The sequence below is a fragment of the Gymnoscopelus microlampas genome (assembly GCF_963454915.1).
Source record: "Gymnoscopelus microlampas genome assembly, chromosome: 20".
NCBI lineage: Eukaryota > Metazoa > Chordata > Actinopteri > Myctophiformes > Myctophidae > Gymnoscopelus > Gymnoscopelus microlampas.
Genome location: NC_139957.1, coordinates 20,071,125 through 20,098,567, shown reverse-complemented (window position 1 = coordinate 20,098,567; position 27,443 = coordinate 20,071,125). Strand labels below are relative to the sequence as shown.

At 43.8% G+C, this 27,443-nt stretch overlaps 1 protein-coding gene across 3 annotated transcripts in view; it reads left to right on the top strand.

Moving 5' to 3' along the window:
• mta1 (metastasis associated 1) overlaps nt 1–27,443 on the top strand; it is a 55,957-nt gene that overhangs the window by 1,188 nt on the left and 27,326 nt on the right. For 2 of the 3 annotated variants that reach the window (XM_084043859.1, XM_084043858.1), the window contains exons 2-6: nt 7,455–7,522; nt 14,332–14,425; nt 23,339–23,465; nt 26,012–26,075; nt 26,548–26,671. In XM_084043859.1, the coding sequence (XP_083899985.1) occupies nt 7,455–7,522; nt 14,332–14,425; nt 23,339–23,465; nt 26,012–26,075; nt 26,548–26,671 (477 nt within the window). The remainder of the gene's footprint in view (nt 1–7,454; nt 7,523–14,331; nt 14,426–23,338; nt 23,466–26,011; nt 26,076–26,547; nt 26,672–27,443) is intronic. The other variant, XM_084043860.1, reaches the window with a different exon arrangement.

The window sequence follows — 27,443 nt, the reverse complement described above, 5'->3', positions numbered from 1 at the left end:
TCTGATTTTATTTATTAGTTTTTTCTTATTATCTGTGATCATTTCTAATGAAGAATTGACCCTATTGGTTCTGCCTTCCCACATAAGCATAGGCTGTTCTTATTTTTATGCTTTTCTGACTCACTGCCCATGTACTCCATGTGTAATGTTTTTTTAATGTCATATGAACACTGATAACAGTTGTGTAATAGCTAAAATTAGGTGGTGGATCATTCTTGGGGAGCTGAGAGGGTGACTTAACTCACCTGGTTCATTCTGATATGAGAAAGGACCAGAGGTCTCAGATGTCAATACAAATGACTGGTGGTACGTTTTAATTTCAAAGCTGAAATATACTGACTCCACATCACATATTACTTGAGGTCACAATGAAGATGTTTTCCTTTCACTTTGACCATGACACATTGTCAGCGTCACCAGACAAGTAGGAAGCGAACATGTCAACATGGGAATTGATGGCCTCAGGATGCAACCAGCATCAAAATGGACAATATGTGGATACATGATGTGTTTTGTGTGGTTCTGTGATTTCAGCCTGTTCTTTAGTCACAGAAACATTTTCATGCATGTATTGTTCAGCAATCTGTTATCCTTGAAATGGAGACAGTCAGCTAATAGTGCATTCATCTCGACTACATAGAGAAATGCACAGGCGTGTTACAGAAGCAAGTAGAACGTAGAAGACTTATACATTTTGTTTTAAAGATGCAAATCCCTGCAAAACTGTATGTGGAAATTGGAATGACATACATAGCCTGCAGGCCAAGTGAAACAGATACATAGCAGAAGGTTTCATGGCAATACATATGTATATGTACCTTACAATGATCTTAACACAGTTTATTCAAATACAAGAAGGCCTTGCCAGGCTTGCCTGAGTGAGAACAGGTTGGGTCTATGGACAGGTGGGAAATTAACACCTGCCTCCAGTCAAATTGGTGATAAATTTTGGTTCTGGCTGGCCAGTTTGTATGCCTTACCGACCTTACCTGCTGGCAGGTGACCAAGCGTAGTTTGGAGGTCATGTTCTTCTGTTCTAAAGATCTCTTTAGTGTGGGACTCGCCTGGCCTGTATCTTATCCACAGGGATAGGATCTGTACCACAGTGGTGAAAATAATGAAGCACCATTTAGTCTATGAGAGGTGTAGGTTACTCTATTTAAAATGCTACGGTTTGACCATGTTCTGAATTTCTGACAACTGGAGTTCAATTAGTGCTGGGATTTATGTCAAGTACTAGATCTAAGTTCACTTGTTCATGCTCCACCCCAGGGCATCCCTTCCTCACAAGATAATTGAAAAAGATTCATATTTTCGAATAGCCTAATCTTTCAACAGCGTAGAAAGATGATATAGTCAGAATTCAACAGTCATCTCTTAAACCTCAGTTGCTTCCCTTGTAATTCACAGTAGTAAAAAAACATCTCATTATAGTTAAGATAGGCTATAACATGAATATACACTTGATATTTATTATTATTATTATTTATCATTTAAAATGTAACTACAATTTGTGAGAAGCTTGTACTATTATACTTTCACCCACTCTTTTACACCCGTGGACTTGTGATGTGACAAAGTAAAGCTGATGTGGAATTGTGTGATTCAATTTTATGTATTGTGTTTGATTGTACTGATGAGAAAAGGGCAGTACAACACACACAGAGACAGAGAGTCTTACAGTATGTGTGTTGTGCCCTTTTCTCAACAGTACTGGTGTTTTTTGTAATATTGGCACAGTTGGGCTTTCTTGCAAAGTTTGATTGATTTAATTGATTTGAAAGGAAAAGTGACATTGTTTAGTGACAATGGTGACATACTGTATCTAATATCGACAAACGCGTTTTTAGGCCATTTTTAGGCTATGTTCAATTGGTCGATCTAATTGAAATGCCACAAGTAGGTACAGGCCTCTTGTACCATAACGTAAACTCATCTGTTACTCGGAAGATCTCTAAGATTTGATATCATGATGTTACTTGACAGTACTACTACTGTAACATTGTTATGCAGTCAGTCATACAGTAGGACTTAGGCTATCTAGACCAGATAGAAATACTGTTATGCCCCAAGATTCACTGCAGGTTCCCTGGTCTGGCCCTCCACTTCCCCGCGATCTGGCTTCGGCGGCTTGGCATCAAGACAAAGCAGGCTCTTCTAAAGATGGCTGACACTTTGCAAGTCAATGCTGGATCATCATAGAAAAGCAGTGACTTCCCTTGTGGGTGAAGCATGGACAAAGGCTGGCTCAGTAGGCCTTGATGTCTTTGTTTCACCGCATGGGCCACAGGCGATTCTTCCGGAGCTTGTGGTGCTTGTTCCTGAGCCCAGTGCTTTCCCTCCGTATACAGGGAAAGTATTGGTTACACAAAACATGTGAGTTTTGTCATCATCTCCCTTGTCAGAAGAGAACCTAACTTGATATGAGTGTCACTAATGGCTGCAGCAGCTTTGTCAAATGACCCTTCAAACCAGTTAATGGGGGTCGAAGAGTTGATCAAATTGGTTAACTACTGTTGGTCCTATCAAAAATGTACCACACCTGCATGGTCACTGGTGCTCATTCCTAACGCCTAGTTGTGGTACAGTAATGGAGTAGCCAAGACTTGCGATTGCTTTCAGGCATCCTGACAAGTATGGTGTGTATGATTGATGCAAGACATTTATTAACTGGATTTAATACTGGGGGTGACATTTTTTGCTTTGCCTACAAATGTATGTACCCAAATTTCAATTAGTATTTTGTATTTGCTGCAGTGCCACTTCCTATTTGGAGTTAAATTATTTGGATTCTGATCCCTTTGAACTGCAAGAAAGCACTAGAAATGCTCTGTTGAGAGTCGACCGCTTGGCGTTGCAATTATTCCCGGTCAGTCCTACAGTGCAATTTGAACAAGAACAAGTTGCATTACTAGTGCTGCAGCACTAATGCAGGAAAGAATGCATGGCTGCACAGTACAATCCTTAGTGTTAATTTAACCTGCAGTGAATAATTGGACCCCTGCAGGTCGATTTTTACACCCAGGAGTTAAATTAAGACTGAGGACTTTACTGTGTGAAGGGGGGGCACTTATTACAGTGACTACCACTATATCTTGCCTCAATCCCTCTTTCCTCTCAAACACCTCCAAACTGAAAGACTCTGTGACATGTTTTATTCCCCCAAAGGGTACACAAGTGGATCATTCAGCACTAGTTCTAGAGTTGAATACTAACCATCTATCTTGACGATAACCAGAGAATTCCAACCAAAAGATTTATCTATTGTCTGAGGTGAGATGGTCACATTATGAGTCAGCTGAAATGCATGTGAGGAAATGGTAGAGAGCTAGTTTTGGGTGCAGTGATGGCCTTAATCTACAAACAAGACATGTGGTGTGTGCAGCTCTATCTAGGTTGAACAGGCTTGTGAGGATGGAAGCGAGTGGTATGAAAGTGTGAAAAAGAGGTGTGCGATTGATTCAGCAGGGGATTGAATTACCTGCCATTGCCATAGTAACCTCCATCCATACCATGCCTATGCCACACAGAGACGTGATTTTTGTCCTGTGGTTCTTGCGCACCACAGGATCTGTGAATGTGTGTGTATGTCTGCATGTATGTATGTTTGCGTGAAGGTGGGTGCACATTTGTGTGCGAGCGCGCATGTTGTCGTAAATGTGTAGATAGACTACTGAGTTTTGTCATCTCGTTGTGTGGGTGGATAGTTCTCTATCTTTCACAGCAGACATTTTGATGTGTCACAAATGGGTAAGCGCAGCTGAATGTAAATCATCAAATCTCTGTATTAATTTAGACTTTACTGAGTGTCAGCATGGGCAACTTCTGTACAGTTAACATCATGCTGGCCTGGCACACAGAAGCACCTAAATGAAACTGACCCAGAACTGATGTTAAGACCTGCAGCTGTGTTTTACCCATATAATGACACCTCAAAATATCTGCCGTGAAAATAGCCTATTGCCTAAGTTTCTCAAAGTCTTGATACTTATAGTTTGAGCCTACACATTAACCCATTAAGACCTGGAACGCATCTGTGTCACTTTAGATTTCTTTGGCTATTCAAAAATAGCAGATATACAAGCTCATAGCTCATTTTTTCCAAAAACTGTTAGGATTTAGGATTTTTTAAAGAATCACCTCAGGTCTTAATGGGTTAAAATCCCCAATGTTAATTTACTTACAAGTCAACTTAATGCTGAGGATTTATTGTGTACCCTTGTCATTCCAAAGGCATACATGCCCCATTGCAGGGCAGAACTCGCTAGTGCAGTCAATGTTCATACTTCTTAGCATTTTATCTTGATTATGTTGTCAGTCAAAGACGTGAGAGTCGACATCTAGGCTGAAAAATCTGTCTGAAATAAATCAAATATTAGATTAATAAAACATTTGTTGAGTATCAAAATATATTGACCAGACGGGTGATCCCAGATCAGGCCCGGGGTCCACAAGCAGGGGATAAGTGTCTACCTAGTTTGTTCCGTCCGTTCAAGCTCCACATCTCTGTTTGTTTCAAAACATGGCTACCCGTCTCTCTTGTCTCTGCTTACTGCCTTCTCCAATGTCTTCTCCTGTGTTGTCTCATTCACTCACTTCCTTACACTCTCGTTAACTCTTCTCACTTGTTCACTCAGTCATTCATTCATTCACTCCCTCTTTCATGGTCTTTTTTTCTCACATCCTTTTTTTTGCTCAGTTCTCCAACTAAGCCATTTCTCTCTCGCTCATATCTCTGTGAGCCTGCTGGCTTGTCTGTCTATCAGTCAGTCAGTCTGTCTGTCTGTCTTATCTGTCTGTCTCTCTCTCTGTCTCCCCTATCCAATCAGCACACTCATTTTTTTCTCATTCTCATCAGCACCCCTGTCTCGCTCTCGCTGTCTGTCTGTCTTTCTGGCCTGGTTTGATCTCACCCGGCAGACTCCCATCTTTTGGGGCTCAGCAACATGCCTTGATTGGCTCTCACAAAATTCGACTGCACTGTGATGTCACAGGCGCCGGGGCCTGCTGATTGGTCGAGGCTGGCAGCGGGGGATGGGGGGCACAGTGAAGGCTGTGGGCACATGCAGACGGAGATGGCGGGAGGGCTGGCAGGAACGGAGAGACTGAGTGGCGCTGCCTAGTGCCTACAGGCCTCTCTCACTCTCTCCCCCCACAGATAGACTCTCACTGTCTCTCACTCACACTCTCTCCCTTTTGCTCACCACGAGGCTTCAGTTTTTCACATGGTGGAAACTCAACACTCATACAACCCACACTCAATTCTCTCACTTATATACACAACCATTAGCTTCCCGTATTTCTTTTGCTGTCGGTAGGAGTAAGAGTGGAACTTCTTAACTCTTAATTAAGAAGGGCTCTTGTTTTTATATCGAGTGCCAGCCGTAACTCGCGTGTGTGTGGTGTTAGAACGACAAAGAATGAGGGATAGGCAGTGGGCACCACTTCACCAAAGAGAAAGGGTGCATTGACGGTCACGGCCAACTACACCAATATCGTTGGACTCTCATCAGGTTCTCATCGCACTCATTCTCTCTGGTTTGTCATGAGCCCCAGTCCCTAAGATTAAGCGTGAAATTACCTTTTTATCTGGGTTCTTATGAAGATATGTGGTATAAAACGGAGCACGTCGGAGGATATCTTCACTTCGCTCCTCAGTATCGGCATTGCTCAATTTCAAGTTGGCCTATTTGGCATTCATCAGCGGGACCGAGACGTCACGTTGGCAGCAGAGTCTAATGACAAGTTAATACAGGGTAAAGAGTAGGCAGGCATGCACTGATGAGCTCTCCCATCTCCTTCTCCCATTCTCTCTCTCTCTTAGCAATGTCAAGGGTACTGAATGTGTCCATTTCGTGTAGTGATGCAGACATTATGGAAGTTATACTTTTACATGTCCGCTGAGCCGCTTACAGTTACAAATATCCTCAGTGCCATAATATAGGATATATTTAGATTCGGGTCGGGTTTGGGCAATGGGTTGGACTTATTGGCTACCAGTATATGCCAGTGTGTTGTGCTTGCACGATGACCTCCCGTAGCGAGCCGTACGCCCAAGTTTGTTGTAATGAAACTGAGGACGTGGAGACTAGAGCAGAGAGGCAGGATAATGGAGAATGTTGTTCCTCTGTGCAAATACGTATGTAGGGTTTGTGTAAGAATGCAATGTGCATGCATACTGTATGCGTTTACCCTGTTCATCTGAAGACCTTGTTTATCCTCTCGTTTGCCATCAGTTCTTGTGAGATCTCAGGCCCGCTCGATGGAGTCACCCGGGGCCTTGGGGGGGGGGGGGGGGGGGGGGGGGGGGGGGTAGGGAGGCTGGCTGGCGGGTTGGGGGGTAGGGGTTAGTGTGAGGGGAGGATAGCTGCAGCTCCAGGCAGCCTACCAAGTGTGGTGTATAATCAGACAGTGCTCAGCCAAGATGCACGCAGGGCTAAGGCACCCTACCAAGCCTGGGGTCTGTGGGGACGTCCTGGGGAGAGCTAAGCCTCCAATGGGCCTGGAGCAGTGCCAGTGTTCATGCACGCGCATGCAGACACACACACACACACACACACGCATGCACGCGCGCATGCGCGTTGCACAAATGTGTACTTGGACAAGCACATGCAGTGCAGCTACATTGCACATAAACGCACGCTCAGGCTCGCGCGCGCACACACACCCAAGGGGGTGGAATGAAAGGAGGTAGAGGACAAAGACAGCATGTGGACCCACTGAGGAAATACAAGGCTACACTGTGAATGGAGGGCCTGACGAGCTAGGACAGATTGGTTTGTGTGTTTTATTTGTGTGACACTGTCTTCCTCACTCTTCCCAAACATCTCTCTGATAGTCAGACCTCCCAGATGAAACTGCTGGCTATGAAATTAGCCTAATCAAGTCAAAGCCAACATTTGGTGGATGTCCGTCCGTAACGGCTTTTTCCTCTGCACTAATTGAGCTGTCGCAGTTTTGTTCCAACAAAATCAGCCCGGCTGGTTGGTGGTTGGATGACCTTCTAGTAGAGCCTGACCGATGCCAGATATTTGGGCCCGATCATGATTTTGGAGAGTCCTAGCCCACAGATCACCAATGTTTTAAGTTTAGCCGATATTTTATTGCACAAACCTTCCATTTCCATTTGAGAATATTTAATTTATAAGCAAACAAATGGATTAAAAATAAGCGCAACTAACATTTTGATAGATAAAAGCCCTACTAATATTACAATTTTTTGCCTACAATGACATGCCCAAAATAGGGATGCCAGGTTGAAAATCGGGACACATCGGCTGTATAATTGCTGATACCTTATGTCGTCAAAAAAGTCAAACACCGGCCCGATGTATCGGTCTGGCCAATGTATCAGTCTGGTTCTGCCTTCTAGAATGAATCGTGACTGACTTTCTTTTCCTTGTCTTCTCACCCTCTCTGCCTCTCTTTCTCTTTCTCTCTCTGTTCCTCTACAGATTATGTTTATTTTGAGAACTCGTCCAGTAACCCCCTGCTGATCAGAAGGATAGAAGAGCTGAACAAGGTGAGTGTGTGTGTGTGTGTGTGTGTGTGTGTGTGTGTGTGTGTCTGTGTGTGGGTGTGCTTGTATTACTATACTTGTGTGGGTCACATGCCCCCACAAGTATGATAGTAATAGAATTTGAGAAATAGTCGTTAAGGACAATTTCCCTGGTCATTGATTGATTGATTTAATACTTTATTAGTCAAAAACGTAAACAGCACATGGTACAGTCAGACATTAAGGCTAAAAGGATAACACAAAAAAAGTCCTGGGGACTTTAGAGTTAGATTTACAATTAGGAAAAGATTCAGGTTGGGCGTAGGGTTAGGATTAGTATTTAGAGGTCGGGGTTGGAGTTATGCCTGATTTATACAGTACTCAACTGTGCGCTGGTGTTGCGCATAGATATAGCAGATCTAAAAGCTCACGCACGTAGTCAGTCAGATTAGAAATGCCAGAAAAAGGTAAAAATGATGTCCTCACAAGTATTGTAATAAAAATGTGTGTGTGTGTGTGAAAGAGAGAGAGACGGAGGCCAGGCTCACGCTGAGGAATTAGACTCTTACGGTTGGAACATAAGGGCTCAGTGTCAAAAGGTGATGCCTCTTGGTTCCGTATCGATGTCGCATTTAAAGTTACAAAAGGTATTCAAAAAGTTTGGTTATTTTGGACGGGGAGTCATGTTTTCTTATTATTTATGAACGTGGGGTCCGTTGTTTTCTACACTGAGGAGAGTTAGAACAGGACAAATTCCTTTTAAGAAATGCAATAGGCATTTAACACTGAGGAAGAGTTAGACTTAGAACCAGGATGAATTAGGGTTAGGGTTAGGAATGCATGTACAAACATTAAATAGACATTAATGAATTTCATTGATGGAATTGCTGTGAGATTTATTATTTGTTTGTTATTGACGCATGCATACAGTACCTTGTGGCTCAGATCTTAGTGACGTCCTCTTTCCATTGCATCTAAACACCCACGCAGAAGCAGTTTTGACTGTGATGAGACCAATCCTATCTGTCACATAGGTAAAATGTAATCAGATTTTTTTCAATCACCCCACCACCACCCACCCATTTTTGGGCGCTGTAGCCGCCCCTATATGTGAGGTTGGGACATTGACATTTGCTGCACTGTGATTGGCCACCCATTGTACCCCCCCCAAACCCATTGTACCCCCCCAAACCCTGCACTGTGATTGGCCACCCATTGTACACCCCTTCCACCCACAATGGGTGGCCCCTCAGGACATTGAACATTGCAATATTGTCATCTTACGATTCAAATATCACAGTGACATTGCACAGGGAGCTCTTCAGCACCCTTCTTCACCCCCCAACATTACACAACGTTGTTTTCAGAGATGAAAAGAAATGGGAGGATGGCGCTTCTCTCCAGACTAGTAACAGGTATCCCCTGTCTGTCCCCTGTCCCTGACTCGGGCTGACTAATCCGGGGGCTGTTTAATGTGATTGACGCCGAGGCCAGACTCAGCCTTCTGCTCTGCCTGTCACTCTCTCTGCGGCTCTTCCTCAGGGACCTCAGCGAGTGTCAGTCTACCACAGATGATTCCTGCACAGGTCTGAAGAATGCTCTAGTGTAAAATAAAGATGTTTATTTCCCAGATCGACAGCAGTATGGAAAAACACAAGCCATGGGGAAAAAAGCATTGTCAAGTGCTTTCACCCAAGAGCCTATATAATAATTGTGTGTGTGTGTGTGTCACAAGGTGATGCGTTGATCAGCATGCTCGGGTTTAGGTACGCAGCATTGGCCGGGTTCTCTGCTTCTTCCTCTCCCTACCTGTCTCTCGCTGAGCGCTCTCTGGTCTGATGTCAGATGAAACCTTCCTCTCTCAATTTTTCTCTCGGTTCTCGAGATACTTGAAGGACACACACAGACACACACACACACACACACACACAAACTGATTATTTTATTTGGGATGGCTGACCACTTTTGTCCGCCGTTGCCGGAGTTATAGGCTCTGTGCATAATCATAGTTCCGTGGTCAGTTTCTCATAGCTTAATTATGATTGGCTCACCTGCAGATTTGAACCAGAAACACATATGAACAGGGGTGCACATAACTGGTGCGCAGGTGCGCATGCGCACCCAAAATAAAAAATGCGCACCACATCAGGCGACGCGAGGCGCTTTTGCGCACCAACAGCTGGGACAGGAATTTCCAAGCTTTTATTTTTTAGCAAAACTAAAAGAGATCGAGGCTAGGAATTTACTTCCTGAAGCCACACTCACACAATCACTCTAAAGCACCCGTCGGCCCCATGTACAGCCATTAGGCACAGGGGTAGAGATATGACTCGCGTCGCCTCGCATCGCCTCGCATTGCCTCGCTGCGTGCACACAGCCAGCAGCGGCTGTTAGAGGCACTCGTCACCGATGATGAACGCACCGTAATGGTGCAAAATATGCCGTGAACGTCCCAATCTGGCGGATAAAATCAGCGCAGCAGCACAGGGCACCAACCTTGGGGGTTTTAAAAAAACGGCGAAAATCGGCGGAATTTAGAAGCAGAGCGTCCGTTCTCGCCCCCCCCCCCGTTGATAAAACTGTCCGGTGGGCAACTGTCCGACCGGGCTGAACCCCCCCCCCCCCCGTTGACAAAACGGGACGGGCGCCATGCGCACCAAGTCACATGTCCAGGTGCTCTTCTGCGTACCAGACCTAAAAAGTTATGTGCACCCCTGCATATGAAGCTATGGGAAACTAACCTGGAACCGGAAATGGGTGTGCCACCTTCTGGAAAAGGGCACTACAATTGCGCTGTTGAAGATCAGCGTGTTCAGGTTCCAGTACAGAATCAGAATAAGACAATATTAGACAGATTGTTGCATGGGTGTAATAGGCTCTCTCTCTCCAAAACATACTGATACAAACGGGGTCATACTCATTGTAGTAGAAAAAGGATCTGGAAACGTATCATGCTTGCATCTATGTTCCGTTTCATTTATGTTGTGTTTCATAATGACTTTTATGTGGGTGCTGACGCTACCACTTATGTTGGCGTCTTTCCGGCACAACATAAATGTGACAAGAAGCTCGGCCAATCAGTTAAGCCGACGGATTGGGTTAACAATCAGGACCAGCACACGTCCCCCCCCCCCCCCCCCCCTACACTCGGAGATGAGGTCCATCCCTCGCAGACCGGCGAACAGACAGATACAGACATTCATGTTTTTCCGGTTGGCTTAATTAAGTGCCAGCCGCTATTCAGGCTCTGAGTTGATGTGTGGTTGTGAGGTCTTAAATGCGTTGGACATCTTTTCAGCTGCGTATGTGACATTCAGCCACTGAAAATGTAGAATGTATGGCCTTTTCAGGATGTTAATTTATTTCTGAGATTGTAACATAAGGGTCAATGCCTATCATACCTATCTATCATTTAGCTGGGGAACCCCCTCAAGGACACCTGTGGTACCCGGATTCATACCCAACAATCATACCACGTTTTTTACGGTCACTTACATCACGTCACCTGCTCATTCTGATGATGGTACTGTAACTGAACCTCTTGGCCCTTTCAGCATACCATACTTTATACACTGACTGAGTTGCAGCCACATCACTCTCTGTTTGGAGGAGTAGGTTGTTGCATTAATGAGCAGGTGTAACTATCTATTAATGTGGCCACTGAGTGTACCGTATATACTTTATTAGATATATACTGTACGTAGTATACATATGTGCTTTATTAAGAAAAGCAAGTTTATTTGTATAGCACATTTCAAGAACAAGATAATTCAGTGTGCTTGACATAAAACATTAAGCAAAATAAACGTGTTATAACAGGACATAGTATTAGATAGAATAGTGTAGCACAGATCCAGAATCGGATTCATACCCAGGACATCACAATTATTATTTATGCGCTTAACACCCCAGAGTGCCTCTGGCTGTGTCTATATTTGCCTGAAGTTGCCCATAGCAGAAGTGCCTGTGTCTCATTTTACAAGATTGTAGCAACAGTTGGAGACATGCATCACTGCTGGAGACATCCACAGCATCCTGTTAGCATCCCTGAAAGCATCAATTTCTGAAAAAAACAAATCTGCTTGTTTGCTTGCAAGTGCAATCACAACAGGACTGCTTTCTCTCATTACCTCTGCTGCTTACAAACAAGGAAATGTGTGGAGGTTATTGATTTGATAGAAAGATGGTATAATAGAATTTCACACACATCTCCAGTGGTGACAACTAAGGTATGTTTAGAGATATACATTTAAATATGCCATTAAGTCCTTGGAGCCGCGCATGCCTATTCTGCCCAATAATAATAATAAATATAGCTGCTAGCAGCAATACCGGGACCAAGCAATGCAATATGCAATAAAGAAAAAGCAATATGCGCAATAAGCCATAGAAACATAATAGACTGAACTTGAGAGAAAAAATACTATGTGATTAACAAATGAGCATTGGAAACAGCTGAGCCGAGTCCTGAGGGATTGTGGATATTAAAATGCATTTCTTTATTATGTTGTTTATAATGGCATATTTCAAACTCTTTCAGTCATCAAGATGAAAGTTTGCCAATTCTCTGCATCCACACAACAGAAACAATTGTAGTATTCTAATTAGGCTTTTCATCACTATTCCTGACCAATCGGTTTTGCCGGCGCCTGGGATCGAACTTGTGACCTTCTGTTTCCCAGGCGTCCTCTCTACGCATTCAGCTACAACAGCCCTATTTAAGTTTGCTGAAAAGCATAAAGTTTTGCCTTCTGTCATGCCCCATGCCCCTGTTAAAAGTTAGTGTTTTTCAATTGAGTGCTATAGCGCCACCCTTTTGGCCAATGGTTGTGATTTTCGTTTCTTGGCTATGTTTGGCATAGCACTACCATATTGCCGAGTTTCGTAAAAAACAACTGCACGGTTAAGCCAGAACTGCAAAAAACGGCGGAAGAATAAAACTAACAAAAACAATTGGGGTCCTACGCAGCACGTGCTTGGCCCCCTAATAATAATAATAATTATAAACTTTATTTATAGAGCACTTATTCAAATTCTAAGACTAAAACGGAACAAAAACCAAACAACATATTACTGTCAGCCTTTTCACCTGTGCCTTCTCTATGCCATCTCCCTATCAGTCTTCCAGTTCTCTCAATAAACAAAAAGTGGACTGGCCTGCCATCTTCCCGTTTTGAAATGTATGGAGAGAAATTGATGGGTGAAATATTGACTTTGAATGTGCATTTTGTCCATCGCCTCTATCTTTCCGGTCATCATATCTCTCATATGTACTATGGACTGAGGGCTGCCAGTCCTGTATTACTGTGGTAAACTGGGCACGGTACTCAGAGTATAGTATTGTTCTTAAAAATACAATTTGAGATTTATTTTAATGAATAAAACATTATAACCAATATGTAGTCTCCCTATTCTTCCATTGAGAAATGTTTACCCCGCCACTAGGACACCTACTGGTTGACAATGTCAAAAAGGTTATTTGAACTTTGAAGCAGTCAGAATGGGCAATAGATTTGTTGCCATTTTTAATGTATCGTTGCAGTTATCCCTCTCCATTGGGAGAGGGAAACTACGAACATAAAACTTAAGGATTGTAGCTTTAAAACTTACCCAAAACATTATTTTAAGTCAATGCTACTATACTACTAATACTACTTTTTTTTATTAGAACATTGCAAAGGTTTAATGAGTGAAATAATCCCTACGGAAGTAAAATTAAAAGCTATAAAGAAAGCCTTGCATCGTGTACCACTTAACACTGGATATGAAAGTACTTTTTATTACTTAGTAGTTGTAGGAACACATTTTATTTATGAATTTGTATCATCTTGATTTTGCTGTCACAATTATTACATAATCGCCTAATTGCAATTATTTTATATAATCACAACTGTTTTTGGATAATCATCATCGTTTCCATGTTCCATATATTTTCAAACATTTTCAAAAATAGCAGATCTACGAGCTCACAATACGTTAAGTTATTACATACTGTATGTGAGTCATTTCTTTATTTTACCACTTAAGCCCTGTTTTAGGGCTTAAGTGGTTATTTTATAGCAAAAATAGCAGATATAAGCTCACAATGCATCGCATCGCTTGTAGGTCTATTTCTTGCTCATTTTGAAAATATTTTGGAAGATTTTAGCTTCCCTATAATTAGGGAGTCGGACACCAGGCTGAAAGTGGTTAATTGTGCCCTGTGCAATTTTTCAAAATCTTTCTAAAAGCCAAACAGATTTTTTTTTTCATATGTTCAATGCCAAAAACACAATGAAATCGTTAATAATAATTATTATAATGAATTGTATGACAATTAATTATCAAGTACAATTTCATAATCGTGACAGCCCTACCTCAGATTCACATCTGGTGTACGAGTAAAATCCTCATTTTCATTTATCATTTATATTCATTTATCAATTTGTAACTCTGAGAGTGTAAAAATGTGACCAACGGGACCCTGGGTCCATTTGGCTACATTTGTACCCTCTCAGAGTTATATTAACACTCAGAATTTGATAGTGTATATATCTATATTCAGCTTGTCCAGTCTCCAGTACTGTATGTCTCTCTGTCTATCTCCTCTCTCTGGGCCCACCACACTAGAAGTAAACAGGCCTGCACATACACATTGTACCACACTGTTCTGATCACTGAAACACTATTGATTGTGATTGAGGGACTTGCTGTAGCCTAATACTGTGTGTTCACACAAACTTGAACCCACTAGCCTCTGTGCGTGTGTGTGTGCGTGCGTGCGTGCGTGCGCACATGGATGTATCCCCCTTGTTGCCAGGGTAACGCTGATTGTCTCTCTCTCTGTTTTCCAGACAGCCAATGGCAATGTGGAGGCCAAAGTGGTGTGTTTTTACCGGCGCAGGGACATCTCCAGCACACTCATTGCCCTGGCAGACAAACACGCAAGTGAGTGACTGACAACGCCCCCCCCTCAAAAATGTACACATGTATGGTTGAAGTCCTTACAAAAATCATCTCTGTTCAATAAATGTACAGTACATGCCAAGTATTTTTCTCCCACCAAAAACATCCCTAATGGAGCTTTACAATACCTCTTTCTTTGCTATCATTGCCCTCATTTAGTATTGTAGGATCTATGAATATGTATAAGTTTGAATCCAGAATTTGGGTTATCCAATGTGTATCCACTATTGACAGAGAAGATCCGAACAGAAACGCCAAGTGCACCGCTGCAAAAACGTGAAAAAATATAATGCATTAGTGAGACTGACTCCGATTGGCATTTCCACATGTGATGTCATACCCTGTCTTTGAGTTGCGTGCCCTGCATCAAACCTGGATTGTGTCTTAAGGTCGGATGTAAAACACAGTATTAATGCTTTGCAGATATGCAGAGTGCAAGAAACTACCAGGAGTTTCACAGGGAGGCTTCAAAAATACAGTACAAATGAAAAGCATGATTTATGGGGAAGCAGGTCTTTTGCATCCAGACCCTCCAAAACTTCATCCAACAACAAATCCCTCGAGTTTTTGAGTGGCCCATTGAATTATACGTTTCCATTGTTCAACATTGCTGCAGTGCAACGCGACCCAATCCAACAAGGTACAAAATTGATGAAAATTTTGCCTATTATGGAGTGAATATAAATGTGTGTGTGTGTGTGTGTGTGTGTGTGTGTGTGTGTGCGCGCGTACATGCATGCGCATGCATGTCTCTCTCTCTCTTTCTTTCTTTGTTTTGTGTATGCGTCACTCAATGTGTCCGTGTTTATCGTAAGTGTGGGCGTGCTGTGTTGCGTGTACATGCACGCGGTGCCGATCAGCGGTGCTCGGAGAGGTTTCTGTAGCGTTCAACACATTGCTGCTGCACCACACCTCGACATCATGGATGCAGTCTGGACTTCTTTTCTCAGCCCAGATAGGCCATTCGTTCAAGAGAGAATGAGCGACAGCCAGACAACGATTTTAGAGGGCTGAAAAATGGTCTGGTTGGGGGTGGGGACGAGAGAGGCCCCAATGGACTGAGACCGAATCGAGAATGGCTGGAAAGAATGAGAGGGTGCGGAAGAACGAATGAGTGAGTCACAAGCAGGGGAGAGAGAACGGGAGTGAGAATGTATTTGTGTGTGCGTGTGTGTGTGTGTGTATGTGTGTGTGTGGGGTAGTTCTCAGTGGAGAGAAGCCCTCCTGACTGCAGCAGTTCTTCTATCAGGACTGACTGCAGACAACATCCAGCTAGAACGCATGCACTATGCTATGTTCAGTGTGCACACTCTCCATATGCTTCATCTGCAGTGCAAGCAGCCTATCAGTCTCTTTGGCCTGTAACTGTCCACCATTTGTTGGCTTTTACTCCATTCTCCGATCTACTCTTATCTGCAGTATATCCACTCATGTGAATGAGGATAATTCACAATCACCACTAGCCATAAACCAAATATGTGTGGTGGCTGGTTAGTTAGTTTAACTATACTACAGTTATCTTGCTTGTTATTTTGTGTTCATCTCAAAAGATCTATTTGGCTGATACAATATATTTAATTTGATATTTGCTACTGACTGATGTATCTTACTTGCACAAGAGACTGAGGTACTCTGCTTTATTTTTATTTGTATTTACTATACTTATGTATATTTGATATTGTTTACTTTTTAGTTGACATTTTCCTTTTGTGATTATCTTTTGTAACTGCAATTGACAATTAATGTTAATTTGAAAATGGTGTGGGTCAAGAAGAATCAAGAACGTTTATTTGTTACTAGTCATACAGGTACAAGCAGCGAAATGCAAGTGTGTGTGAGGTGCACACAAATACTAGCAAATAATAGCAATAGCGATGAAGCTAAGAACATTCAAGATAAGAAAAAGCCTTGAAGAATTACTGTTGCAGCAATAGCAAGGTCAGCATAACTACAATAAAGGGACTGTGCAATAAGGCATAACCATGTATACAGATACCTTGTATACATTGTGCAATATCAGTTTGAGCAATTTGTACAGGAATAACTACAGTTCCGAGTGCCAGCACACATATTTATTTGTATTTTTTTTGTTGTTAAATTGTCCTCTATTTTTTTCCCCTATTGTTCGTGTTCTTGTTTTGTTGGTGTTCTTGTTTATTGCTCTAACAGCCGCCGGGTATAAGCTCATCCTGCGCATTGAGCCCCAGGCTATGAGACCCCTCAAACGGGTCTGGTGAATGCTGGGATTTTGCAGCCACTGTGGCCTCTGTCCTTCACAGTACAACACGGATTACAGTTCAAGGTCGAAATTCACAGGCTGTAATCTTCAAGTAGCAGAGAGGAGACGGAGCCACTGTGAAATGCAATGTACTCACAAACAAATATTATTTATGCTCACTTAAAACCACACTTGGGCCTATGAAGATTTCAAATCTATGCTGAACATTTGATTTAGGTCGCTTTACCAGGCGTAATGGCAGTGCTGTTGTCTGAACACTGGCTAGGCCAGTACTTCTCATAGTGGGGTCCAGAGACCCCCAAGTCTCCTTGAGGGGGCTCCAGGGGGGTCCCTAGCAAAATTAGGAAGTGTTTAATTTCACCAGCGAGATCATGTTGGCCCAAAGCGAAAACGTATAATGACTATTCAGATCGTAGGTTTCACTCTCTCCACTGTTACAGTATATCCCAAACTACAGTATATACAGTTAAATCTAATCTAACCACACAAATCTTCTCTTATGTGGGTCCCTTGCAGAAAGTCTTTTCAAATGGGGGTACCTATCAATTTGGTGGTTCTTGACATGAAAATGTTAGAGAAAAACTGGTCTAGGGCTAGGCAATTAAACCCAACCACTTGAAATGGGTTGTGTATGGTGGGCTGTATGTTGGCTCTTCTTGGCGTGTAAAGTGCTGCTGTGGGTTTGATTGCGTTCATGTCTGTATTTGCGTTAACATGTGTACATCTTGTGTACTGGGTGTACTTGTCTTTCCATCAATGTGTTTCGTGTTTGCATGTCTATCTGTTGCATGTTTGTATATGTTTTATGTTGGAGTGCATGTGTACATCCTTTCATGTTTGTGTGTTGGTGCATATGTGTCTGTGTGTGTGTGTGCGTGTGTTTTTGTGTGCGTGTTTGAGCACTGTACGTTTGTGTGCAGTTGTGTGTTCACGACCGCAGTCATAGTGGGGGCCTGGGGTCTTATCTGTAAGTATCTGGCAGTAGGGGAGTGGGGGACCACACAGCAACTGTGCACAGTAAAATCCTGAGCGTTAATTTAACTCTGAGTGTGTACAGATGTAAGGGTCCATTTCTGAGTTGCAAATGGATAAATTAACTCTCAGGATTTAAGAACCACCATGCTTATTTAATGTGAGGACCGTGTGAGTTCATTGTCTTGTAATACATGCACATGCACAATGTTATGTTTATGCTTGAGTGCTTGTGATTTATTTTTTATTGTTTTTAACTGTCTTGAGTGTCTTAATTGTCATCCATTTTGTGTGTGTGTGTGTGTGTGTGTGTGTGTGTGTGTGTGTGTGTGTGTGTGTGTGTGTGTGTGTGTGTGTGTGTGTGTGTGTGTGTGTGTGTGTGTGTGTGTGTGTGTGTGTGTGTGTGTGTGTGTGTGTGTGTGTGTGTGTGTGTGTGTGTGTGTGTGTGTGTGTGTGTGTGTGTGTGTGTGTGTGTGTGTGTGTGTGTGTGTGTGTGCGCGCGCGTGTGTGTGGGGGGGTCTTAAGTACTCATGTTCTTGTTCACATCACTGTGCAAGCAGTGTAGCAGTAGGCTATCTATCTTCATGTGTACAGAATACGTGCACAGCGGCCCTAGATTGGTAGTGATTTTAACCATGCATCACCATGCTTCAGCGAGTATAGAAAGCGGTTCTTATAGTGTGTTTTCCATATGGACCTCTTAGTTCTGCCTAAGCTCTGCCAGCAGCAGTCGGGCCACGGGCTTCCAGACATTTGCAATATGTGAAAAATGCATGGCAGGAATGGCTGCACACCGCATGGGTGTGGGCTGTATCCTGTCTGTGTTTCTGCAGCCGCAGACTCTCTCAGACTCGCCACCAAGGACAAGCAGAAGAAGAGGAGGGGAGGGGGGGGGTCGGTCGGTAGAAGTGGTGACGATGAGACTGAACCATGTTTGTGTGCATGTATGAGTGTGAGAGAGAGTGCTTGTGCATGCATGGTGAACTTGGGTTTTTTGCTCTGAGGCCTATAGCAGGAATTGCTCAAGGGTCTATTTTAATTCTGCTCTGCTATGGATCAGTGGAGAATGGCGTGCGTGCGCACGCTCGTGCATGTGTGCGGTTGCCTTGAGTCACTGATCAAATATTTTCCTTACCAAGATCCATAGTACTCCCTCAAAGGGGCCTCAGACTCCGCCCTCACTCTTGGCCTTGGCCCCGCCCCTGTTACCAGGGCAGCCTCCTGAGTGGCTGGTCACAGTGGCAGAAACGTCACGTCAACCTCCCTTGCCCCTCCCCTCAGATGTTTGAATTTGCTATGACTCAAACTTTGCCTATTTTTGAGGCATGGCTCCTAGTTCCCATAAACAAAAGACAACAGTGTTGCCAACTAACCGATTTATGAAAGCACACACAGTTGTCAGGTTGAAGCATGGTCTACGAGACAAAACACCACAGTGTGGGATGGAAATATATAGGTGGAAACATTTTCAGAGTCTTTATGGCCAAGTATAGGTTACATACAAAGTGTAATTTGCTCCTCCTTCTGGTGCACTGACAGGCTGCCCCCCCACCCCCCCCCCCCAAAAAAAAGGATAAGATAAATAATGCAAATAGCCATACAGGAGACATACTCAGAAATATCATTTCCGAAATTACTTTCCACCCATTTTGAGAGGAGAAAGACTCCAGCAAACAACGTTAAGTTTATCCTTCACCTCCCCAATGAGTGTTGTGAGCAAATGTGTGTCTTGGGCTGAGAATAAGCTCCTCATTTCTGTCCCTGGATGAAAAGCTTTAAGAGCAACGGCACTATCCTGCATGATGGTCACGAAGAGGATGTAGGCTAACCTTCCTTCCCTTGTGGTCATGGTTGTATAATTGTCCATTAAGTCTCTGTTGAGGCCTGTACCGCTGGCATAGCGATCCAGGCACCTAGGCTCCGTGTCCGTAGCCCTGACAGTGTGTCGCAGGTTCGAGTCCCGATCCCAACAGCCTTTGCTGCATGTCACTCCCATATCTCTCTCTCCCAATTTCCTGTTAGCCTACTGTCCTGTCAATAAAGGCATAAAAGCCCCCCCCCCCAAAAAAAAGTCTCTGTTGAGGCCACAGTGGATTTCTGTTGTCAGGTAGACTTTGACCCTTGATGTTTACTGGTCCTACTGATGGTTAACAGTAAGGGAGGGATGCAGGGAAGTTAGTCAAGCTCATAGTTTTATGTACATCAAGTTGAGGTGCAGGGCTGGACATGTCAGAGTAAAAGGTCACCTGACGAAGTATAAATTAGCCTCCAGAGAAGGTAAAGCAGGATAAAGCCCTGTTGATGGTGGGTTATATGAGGAAGCTTTCCTCCATCTGGAACCATGCAAACCCCCTGCTGGCTTCTTTGTTTTTCCAGTGGTTCCCCTTTTACCGTCTCCCATCTTATACTGTCTTTCTCATTAAAGAACAAGGCGGGGTATAATAACTTAATATTTTAATAACCATACACATTCTGTGTACTGGTGGCGTGCACAAGACATTTGGCACTGATTGGTCCATCCGTTTGTAAGATTAGCCCTGGACAAGCAAACACTCACACAGACATGTGTATATACACACACACACACACACACACACACACACACACACACACACACACACACACACACACACACACACACACACACACACACACACACACACACACACACACACACTCAGACCCATTTGTAGATGGCCGCCTCCTCCAGAGCTATACTGTGAAAACTAAAACACAAATAAAAGAGCGAGAAACCAAAGCCCATGCACTCATGAGCTCCCCATACCACCTTTTTATCTACTGACAACTTCGGGGAGCACTGATGAAGGTTCACATGGGATTAAAACGTCAATAAAGGAAGAGGTTCCGGGAATTCTTGCTTCAGAAAGAAAACTGGTTAATGTAGAGCGGGAGACAGACAGCACACATGCTTCCTGGGAAGCCCAGTATGCTATTCTCGCAAACATTTATGTAACATGTTTACCTTCATCCCGGTGAAGACAGCAGCCATTGGTTTCTGCGGTTGGAGAAGGAAAAAAACGGACGATTCTCGCCTCAATGTCACATCTGGTGTGCAATCATGTCTTTTCACACAGTAAAAATCCTCTGTTAATTTACCAATTTTGAACTCTGATGCCTATGTAACCAAATGGATCCTTAACCCATTAAGACCTGAGGCCGATTCCACAAAATGTGTTCTAAAATCGTAGTTTAAAAAAACAAAACATATGTTGCTACTTCAGTCGTTCTCAAACTTTTTCATGTCAAGGATTTTGTTCCAGGGACCCCCAGAAGAAAAGATTGTAGTTACAAATGTTCGCTTAAAAATATATATATTCAAAGATTTGCAAAAATGTTCAAGATTTTTCAAAAATAGATTAAGAAAAAAGGGGCCATTTGGTTACATTTGTACACTCTGTGTTAAATTAACACTAAGGATTTTACAGTGCAGTTGCATGCCAATCAAGCGACATCATTCTGTCCCTTTTCCCAGTTGGTGGACAAATGCTGTAATTGCAGTAGCATTGTCTATGGACAAACTACCGTTACAAAACAATAACAACAGTATGAACAGTGGACATGAGTGAAGTGTGTCCTTTTGGCTTCATGGTTTGCTATCGCTCCACCTATAACCATCTGTTTCAACCATCCTTCTACCTCCTGATGCACTGTATCATAGAGGCACCTCATAGAGCTCCTTCTACCTCCTGATGATCTGTATCATAGAGCTCCTACCACTCCCTAACACACTGTATCATAGAGCTCCTGCCACCTCCTGAGCCCTGATGCTGCCACCTCCTGATGCACTGCATCCTAGAGGGGAAGTCATTTGGTTCTAGTAATCACGCTCTCCTTGCCTCCTCTCCTCTCCCAGGCCTCAGGTCTCCCCTTTCCTCTCTCCCTCTGCGTTCCCTTGCCCTGGCCCAGTAAGGCGACTCATTCATCAATAATTGATAATTGGTTGGGACAGGTGAGATGGAGAGGCAATTTGTGGAGAGTATGGTGTGGGTGCACTGCCAGGAGATTGTCTCAGAGAACAAGAGAGGAGGAGAGGAACGGGGCTAAGGAAAGGAGAGGAGGGGGTGAGGAAAGGACCAGCTGGGGTGATGGGATGAGTGAAGAGGGTACAGGAAAGGGGAAAAGAGGTGGGGGGGATTCAAGGAAACGAGAAGGGGAAAGGGGGAGATGTCAGAGGCTTCCTGCTACACGGCCCTGCCCTGTAGGCTTAATTCCATGTGAAAACGCACACACTATACTGCATTTACACACATATGGCCTCACACATGAACTCTGACTCCCATCCCCTGTTATCTACCTCTCATTTTACAACTCAACACATTCTCCCCTCTGGACCTGCTATTACCTGTCATCGCCTTTTTTTTTCTTTTTCTTTCTATGTTTTAACTGATTCTTTATTTTGTGGAGGAAAATGGAAGCTTACGCTGTGTAGCGTGTGTGTGCGGGTGGGCTCATGCTGGGCAATGATAGTGTGTGTCTGGTGGGTGCTGAGAGCCTGAGAGAGTGAGCGAGTGAAGGAGTACTTATTGATTTTGGTTGCACATCTCTTCTCCCTGAAAATCCCTTGATTGCTTTTGTTCTGCTCCCTGTCTCCCTCTCGCTTCCTCTAATGAAACTCCAAATGAATTGGAGCACGCTCTGACTGGTCTCTCTCTCGCTCCGTCTCTCTCTGGGTCTCTTTTTCTGTTTCCCCAGTGCTCTCCCTTCATGATTTCTGTCTCTTTCTCTGCTTTCCGTCTGTCCGTCTCTCTTTCTCTAGCTTCATCTTTCTTTATTCCCCATTCCTCCCTCTCTCCCTCCCCTCCCGATCTCTCTCTCCCTCTCTGTTTTCGTCTTTTGTCTCTTTCTGAATCTCTATCCTTTACGCACAGTGTTTCACCCCCTAACTCTCACCTCTCTCCTTTCTCCATCTCTGTCGCACTTCCTTTCTGTCTCCTCCTCTATCCCCGTCTTCTTTCTCCTCCCGTCCTCCTCTCCTCTATAGAGGAGGATGAGACGTGTAGGCTACCAACAGCAGCTGAACCTGTTCTCACCCCCAGTGACTCAGATACCTGACTGACTCATGTGGAATCATGAAGCTTACCTCCCAACAACAACAACCAGCATAGGGCTTTGCCGTTCTGTTCTCTAATGTTGTGTTCTGTTCTCTTACATGTGTGCTCTGTTTTCAATGAGTGCTCTTCATTCAATGGTTGTTTTCTCTGCTGTAGGTTTGGGCATGGGTGGGTGTCTGTACAGTATGTATAGGTGTGTGTCTGTTTATAGGTTTGTTTGTTTGTTTGTGTCTGTCTTTGTCTTACGTTTATGTATGTCTGTTTGTATATGTCTGTATAGGTGTGTATTTGTGTGGCTCTATTTAGGGCTGTCTGTCTGTTTATGTGCGTCTGTGTCTTTTCAGTAGTGTGTTTGCGTCTGTATACATGGGGGTTTGTGTCTCTAGGTGTTTGTGTGTGCCTGTACTGTATAGGTGTTTGGATATCTGTCTCTACAGGTGTGTATTTGTGTGTCTGTACCTGTCTATCACCCTATGTCGCTCCTGGGGACAGCATTGATGTGTACATGTGATGTGAACACACACACACACGCACGCACACGCACACACGCGATTAAAAAACATCAAAATGCATTGGATCTCAACGGTATGTTTGACCCTTGAACCCTCCCAGGGGAACTGGAGGAGGAGATGGAGAACCCAGAGATGGTGGACCTACCAGAGAAACAGAAACATCAGCTCAGGCACAGAGAGCTCTTTCTTTCCCGGCAGCTTGAGTCCCTACCTGCCACACACATCAGGTAGGTGTCATGTACAGTACAGTAGTCTCTTACCTGCCCCCCACACACACACAAAGTAGGTTTCCATGTATGGTCATGTGTTTAGTCAGATGAGTGGTGAGTGCATAGACCACAGCATTGCAGTGTCCTTGGTCAAGGCTGGATTACCAACCAGGCAAAAGTGGGCAACTACCCTGGAGTGGACCCCCTCAGTCACGTGTCTATTGGTTTGGCGTAATTTGATTACATTTGATTAAATGCAAATATGTTTGTGAATATGCACCATTTTAAGCATAATATCAACTGAAATCATACAGGCCTTAATAGGAGCATTGCCTTAGTTAGTGGTCTTGAAGTGGTGTCAAGTAGAAGGGCCCTGTGTTAATATCTGATCTTGAAGATATATCCAATAGAGGGGGCCTGTGTTAATATCTAGTCTTGAGGCCTCAGGCTTTCAGTTAACATTATGCTTATGTGGGCCATATTACCAAACAACACAAAACCTTGCTGCTATATTAACAATAAATGCGTGAAATCTCTGTACGTCCGTCTGTAGTTCATGTATCTCGAGAACCGTCCGACCGACCCACTTCAAACTCTGCGCACGCGTCGCCGACAACCCCAACCAAATATGGACATGCCCAAAGTCAGTCCAAACTGGCGTCGTAACCATTGTTATGCAACGATTGATTGTTAGGCAACGATTGATTGTTAGGCAACAGCTTCTGTTTTGTTTGATGTCAGACAAGAGCTCGATCAGTGAGAGAGAGACATACTGAGGGAGGAAGAGAGTGGAGACGGGGATGTGGGAGGGGGGTTAGGGAGGGAGAGAGAAGGATGGAGTACTTATTTCACCCACGCAATAACCCTGGCAGAGTTTTCTGCTTGTTTATATATTAGGGTTTGTATTCTTTGGGGTGACAGGCACCCTTGCAGACCAAATCAGATGTGTTTTTCATTATCCTATGAATGAAAGAAATTCCTCATATTTGGTATTCAAAGGTCTTAAGACTGTACAGGAAAGCAGTCCAGGGTCTTCGAAACAGGGATTTGATTTATCATTTTGCCAAATGATATTTGCTCCAAGCTGGAAGTAGTGTGTCTAATCAGTTAGCTAAATCATTAGAATTTCAAACGGGGGCAGTTGGTGTCCGCTCCTCTCCGCAGGGGGCCAGTGAGCCTCAAAGCTGGGCCATGTCAACAAACAGACTGCTGATTGCTTGACTGAGTCAAATAGCTGGAGCTGCTCTGATCGGAACACAAAATCAATCTCATCACAGCAATCTAGAGAGATTGACTACATCAGAGTAAAGCAGACTCCCAGACGGTTTCACCTGAGAGAGTAGCTGCTTTCATCTCTTACTTATATAATACTAATAACCTGCCGACCGGACCATAAGCCGATGAACTGTCTGATATTCGGTATTTAATGTTACAGTCATTTAGCAGACGCTTGTCTTTAATGTCTTTCCTTCCCCTGCTTTTCTCCCTATATCTTTCCGAATCAAATTCCAATTCCCAAAATCTCTGCTCACTCACACTCCACCTTGACCCGGGAATAGTTTTGTCCCAATTGGTAATTTGCTTCAGGAGGAGCAGAGTGGATGAGCAGAGTGAGCTCTTCGAGTGCGATTGGAGCGGCTTTCACCGAGTGTACATAAAGTGTAGGCTCGGCAGAGTTTCATGTCTCCTCGCGGAAGACTTCCACATCACGTATACATGTTTTTTTCCTTCTCCCGTGACGTTTACATAGTCCTCCTCCACATGTGGCCACACCAAACACTCTTGAAACCCGAAACCTTGCCGAAAACACGGGCCAGCTCCCGTTCGCAATGGCTTTTAAATGGCGTCAATTCCTTCAATTCATCAGGCAGTGAAAGCATTATCCATAGGGTAGATAACAGCGCCATCTGGTGGAAAACCACTGAAAACACAAAACTCGTCGTCTGCAGGCTGCGCCTTGACAGAATTCGATGAGGAAACGCGTCCATGGCAGGCAAAGAGTTGAGATAACGATGTGGCCATCCGCAATGTCTATTCTTCTATTCTGTATATGAATAGAAGAAATATGCATGCATATTTTCATGACAATGACAAGCTATACGATCCGTTGGTTGTGATCCAGCTGTGTGACAAGTGATCGACGAATTTGCCGTCGCTTTGAAATGACGCTGGGTGAGCGTAGTGCATTCCGATCCCATGAGGCCAACCCAGTCGATTACTCCGAATATCTTTCCTTCGTCTCCTCATTCCCTGTATCCTTTTCTTTTTCTTCTTGCCTGCTCCCTTCCCTCCTCCCTGTCACCCTTCCTTCCTCCTTCCATTCTTCCCATCCTTTTCCCAATCCTTCCTTCTCCCCTTTCCTAAGCTCCTTTTTGCTTAATTCACTTTCTCTGTTCTTCCTTTCCTTCTTTCGTCCCTTCCTTCGATCCTCCATCCTTCCCTTCTTCAATTTCTTCCCACCTTTTCTTCCACTTGTTGCATCGTTTCTTAATCCCTCCTTTTTTGCTCCTTCCCTCCCTCCCTCCTTCCACCCTCCCTTCCTCACTGTGATTGGCTGATTCCAGGGGGAAGTGCTGTGTGACCCTGCTGAATGAGACAGAGGCTCTGAAGTCATACCTGGACAGAGAGGTATGCATGTATTACCAGCTCCCCATCTGTATTATGCAGTGGCGTCTCTTCATTTGTAACAACTTGTATTAGTTTGTAGCACTTATGTAAGTGTGTGTGTTTGTGTGAGTGTATGTGTGTTTATGAGAGGCTTATGAGTTTGGTGAGTCTCACTGGCCGATGAATTATTCAGCGTGTTGACCCAGAATGTTCTTTTCACGTACAGTAATGAGGAGACTGGAGACTAGCAGAGTGGAAAACACACACAAACACAAACACAAGCACACGTGCGCACACACACACACACACACACACACACATACACACACACACACACACACACGCACGCGCGCGCGCACACGCACACACACAGACACACACCACAGTCACACTTTCCTCTACTCCAGCAAATATCTCTCCCTCTGTGTCTGTCTGTCTGTACATCCTTGCATGTTTTTTTTTATTTCTTTTCCACGCCATCTTTGTTTCCCAGGATGCCTTCTTCTACTCGCTAGTGTACGACCCTCAGCAGAAGACGCTGCTGGCTGATAAGGGGGAGATACGCGTAGGGAACAAATACCAGGCTGACATCACAGACCTCCTAAAAGAAGGTACATGTACGTTTGTGCTTTTAATTGCATGCATTTCCTTGACGCTTTAGTATCCAGTGTGACTTAAAACCAGGGTCGCAAATACACTGTCAAATGTGTAAAATGGAGTACGGGTATATTTACATAGCCGAGTTAAATGAACACTGTATGGAGTCCAGTTGGCGCATGTGTAAAGTTCCAGCCCACTACAGTTGAGACTGGGGTTTGATTGCTCAATGGCACGGTTTCCCAAACAGTGGGTCGGGACCCATGTGTTGCAAACCAATTTTTGTCGGAGGGCTGGGTCCTCCAACTTACACAATGTACCTTCCTTGCGGATGGGAAGTCGATTGGGAATGTGGAAAAGTGGTCTTCTGTCTCCCTTTTGAGCTGCCCAACAGAAAAACAAAACACAAAAAAGTGTTCAAAGCAGTGGGCTGAGGACGAGGCCACAATTAGCATAGACTAGGAGCCCAATATTATAAATAATAAGACAGGATGAGAAGAAAAGAAAATAATAATGTTAATGGTAATAATGATAGTCATAATAAATGATATTATATATAAAGTAATAATCAAACAATATATAATTACTAATAAGTATTTATTTGTTTATAGTTACCTTAAGAATATCTACTCCATCATGCAGTGGTGTCGCTTGCCAAAAAAGAACTGAATTAAGTCAGGATGGCATAAGTGAACTGCTTGCGTGGCTTCGTCTCACAGTATAAACAAACTAATACTGTATATGTTTTGGGCTTAACAACTCATTCAACCTTAATGTGCAGTAACCTACAGC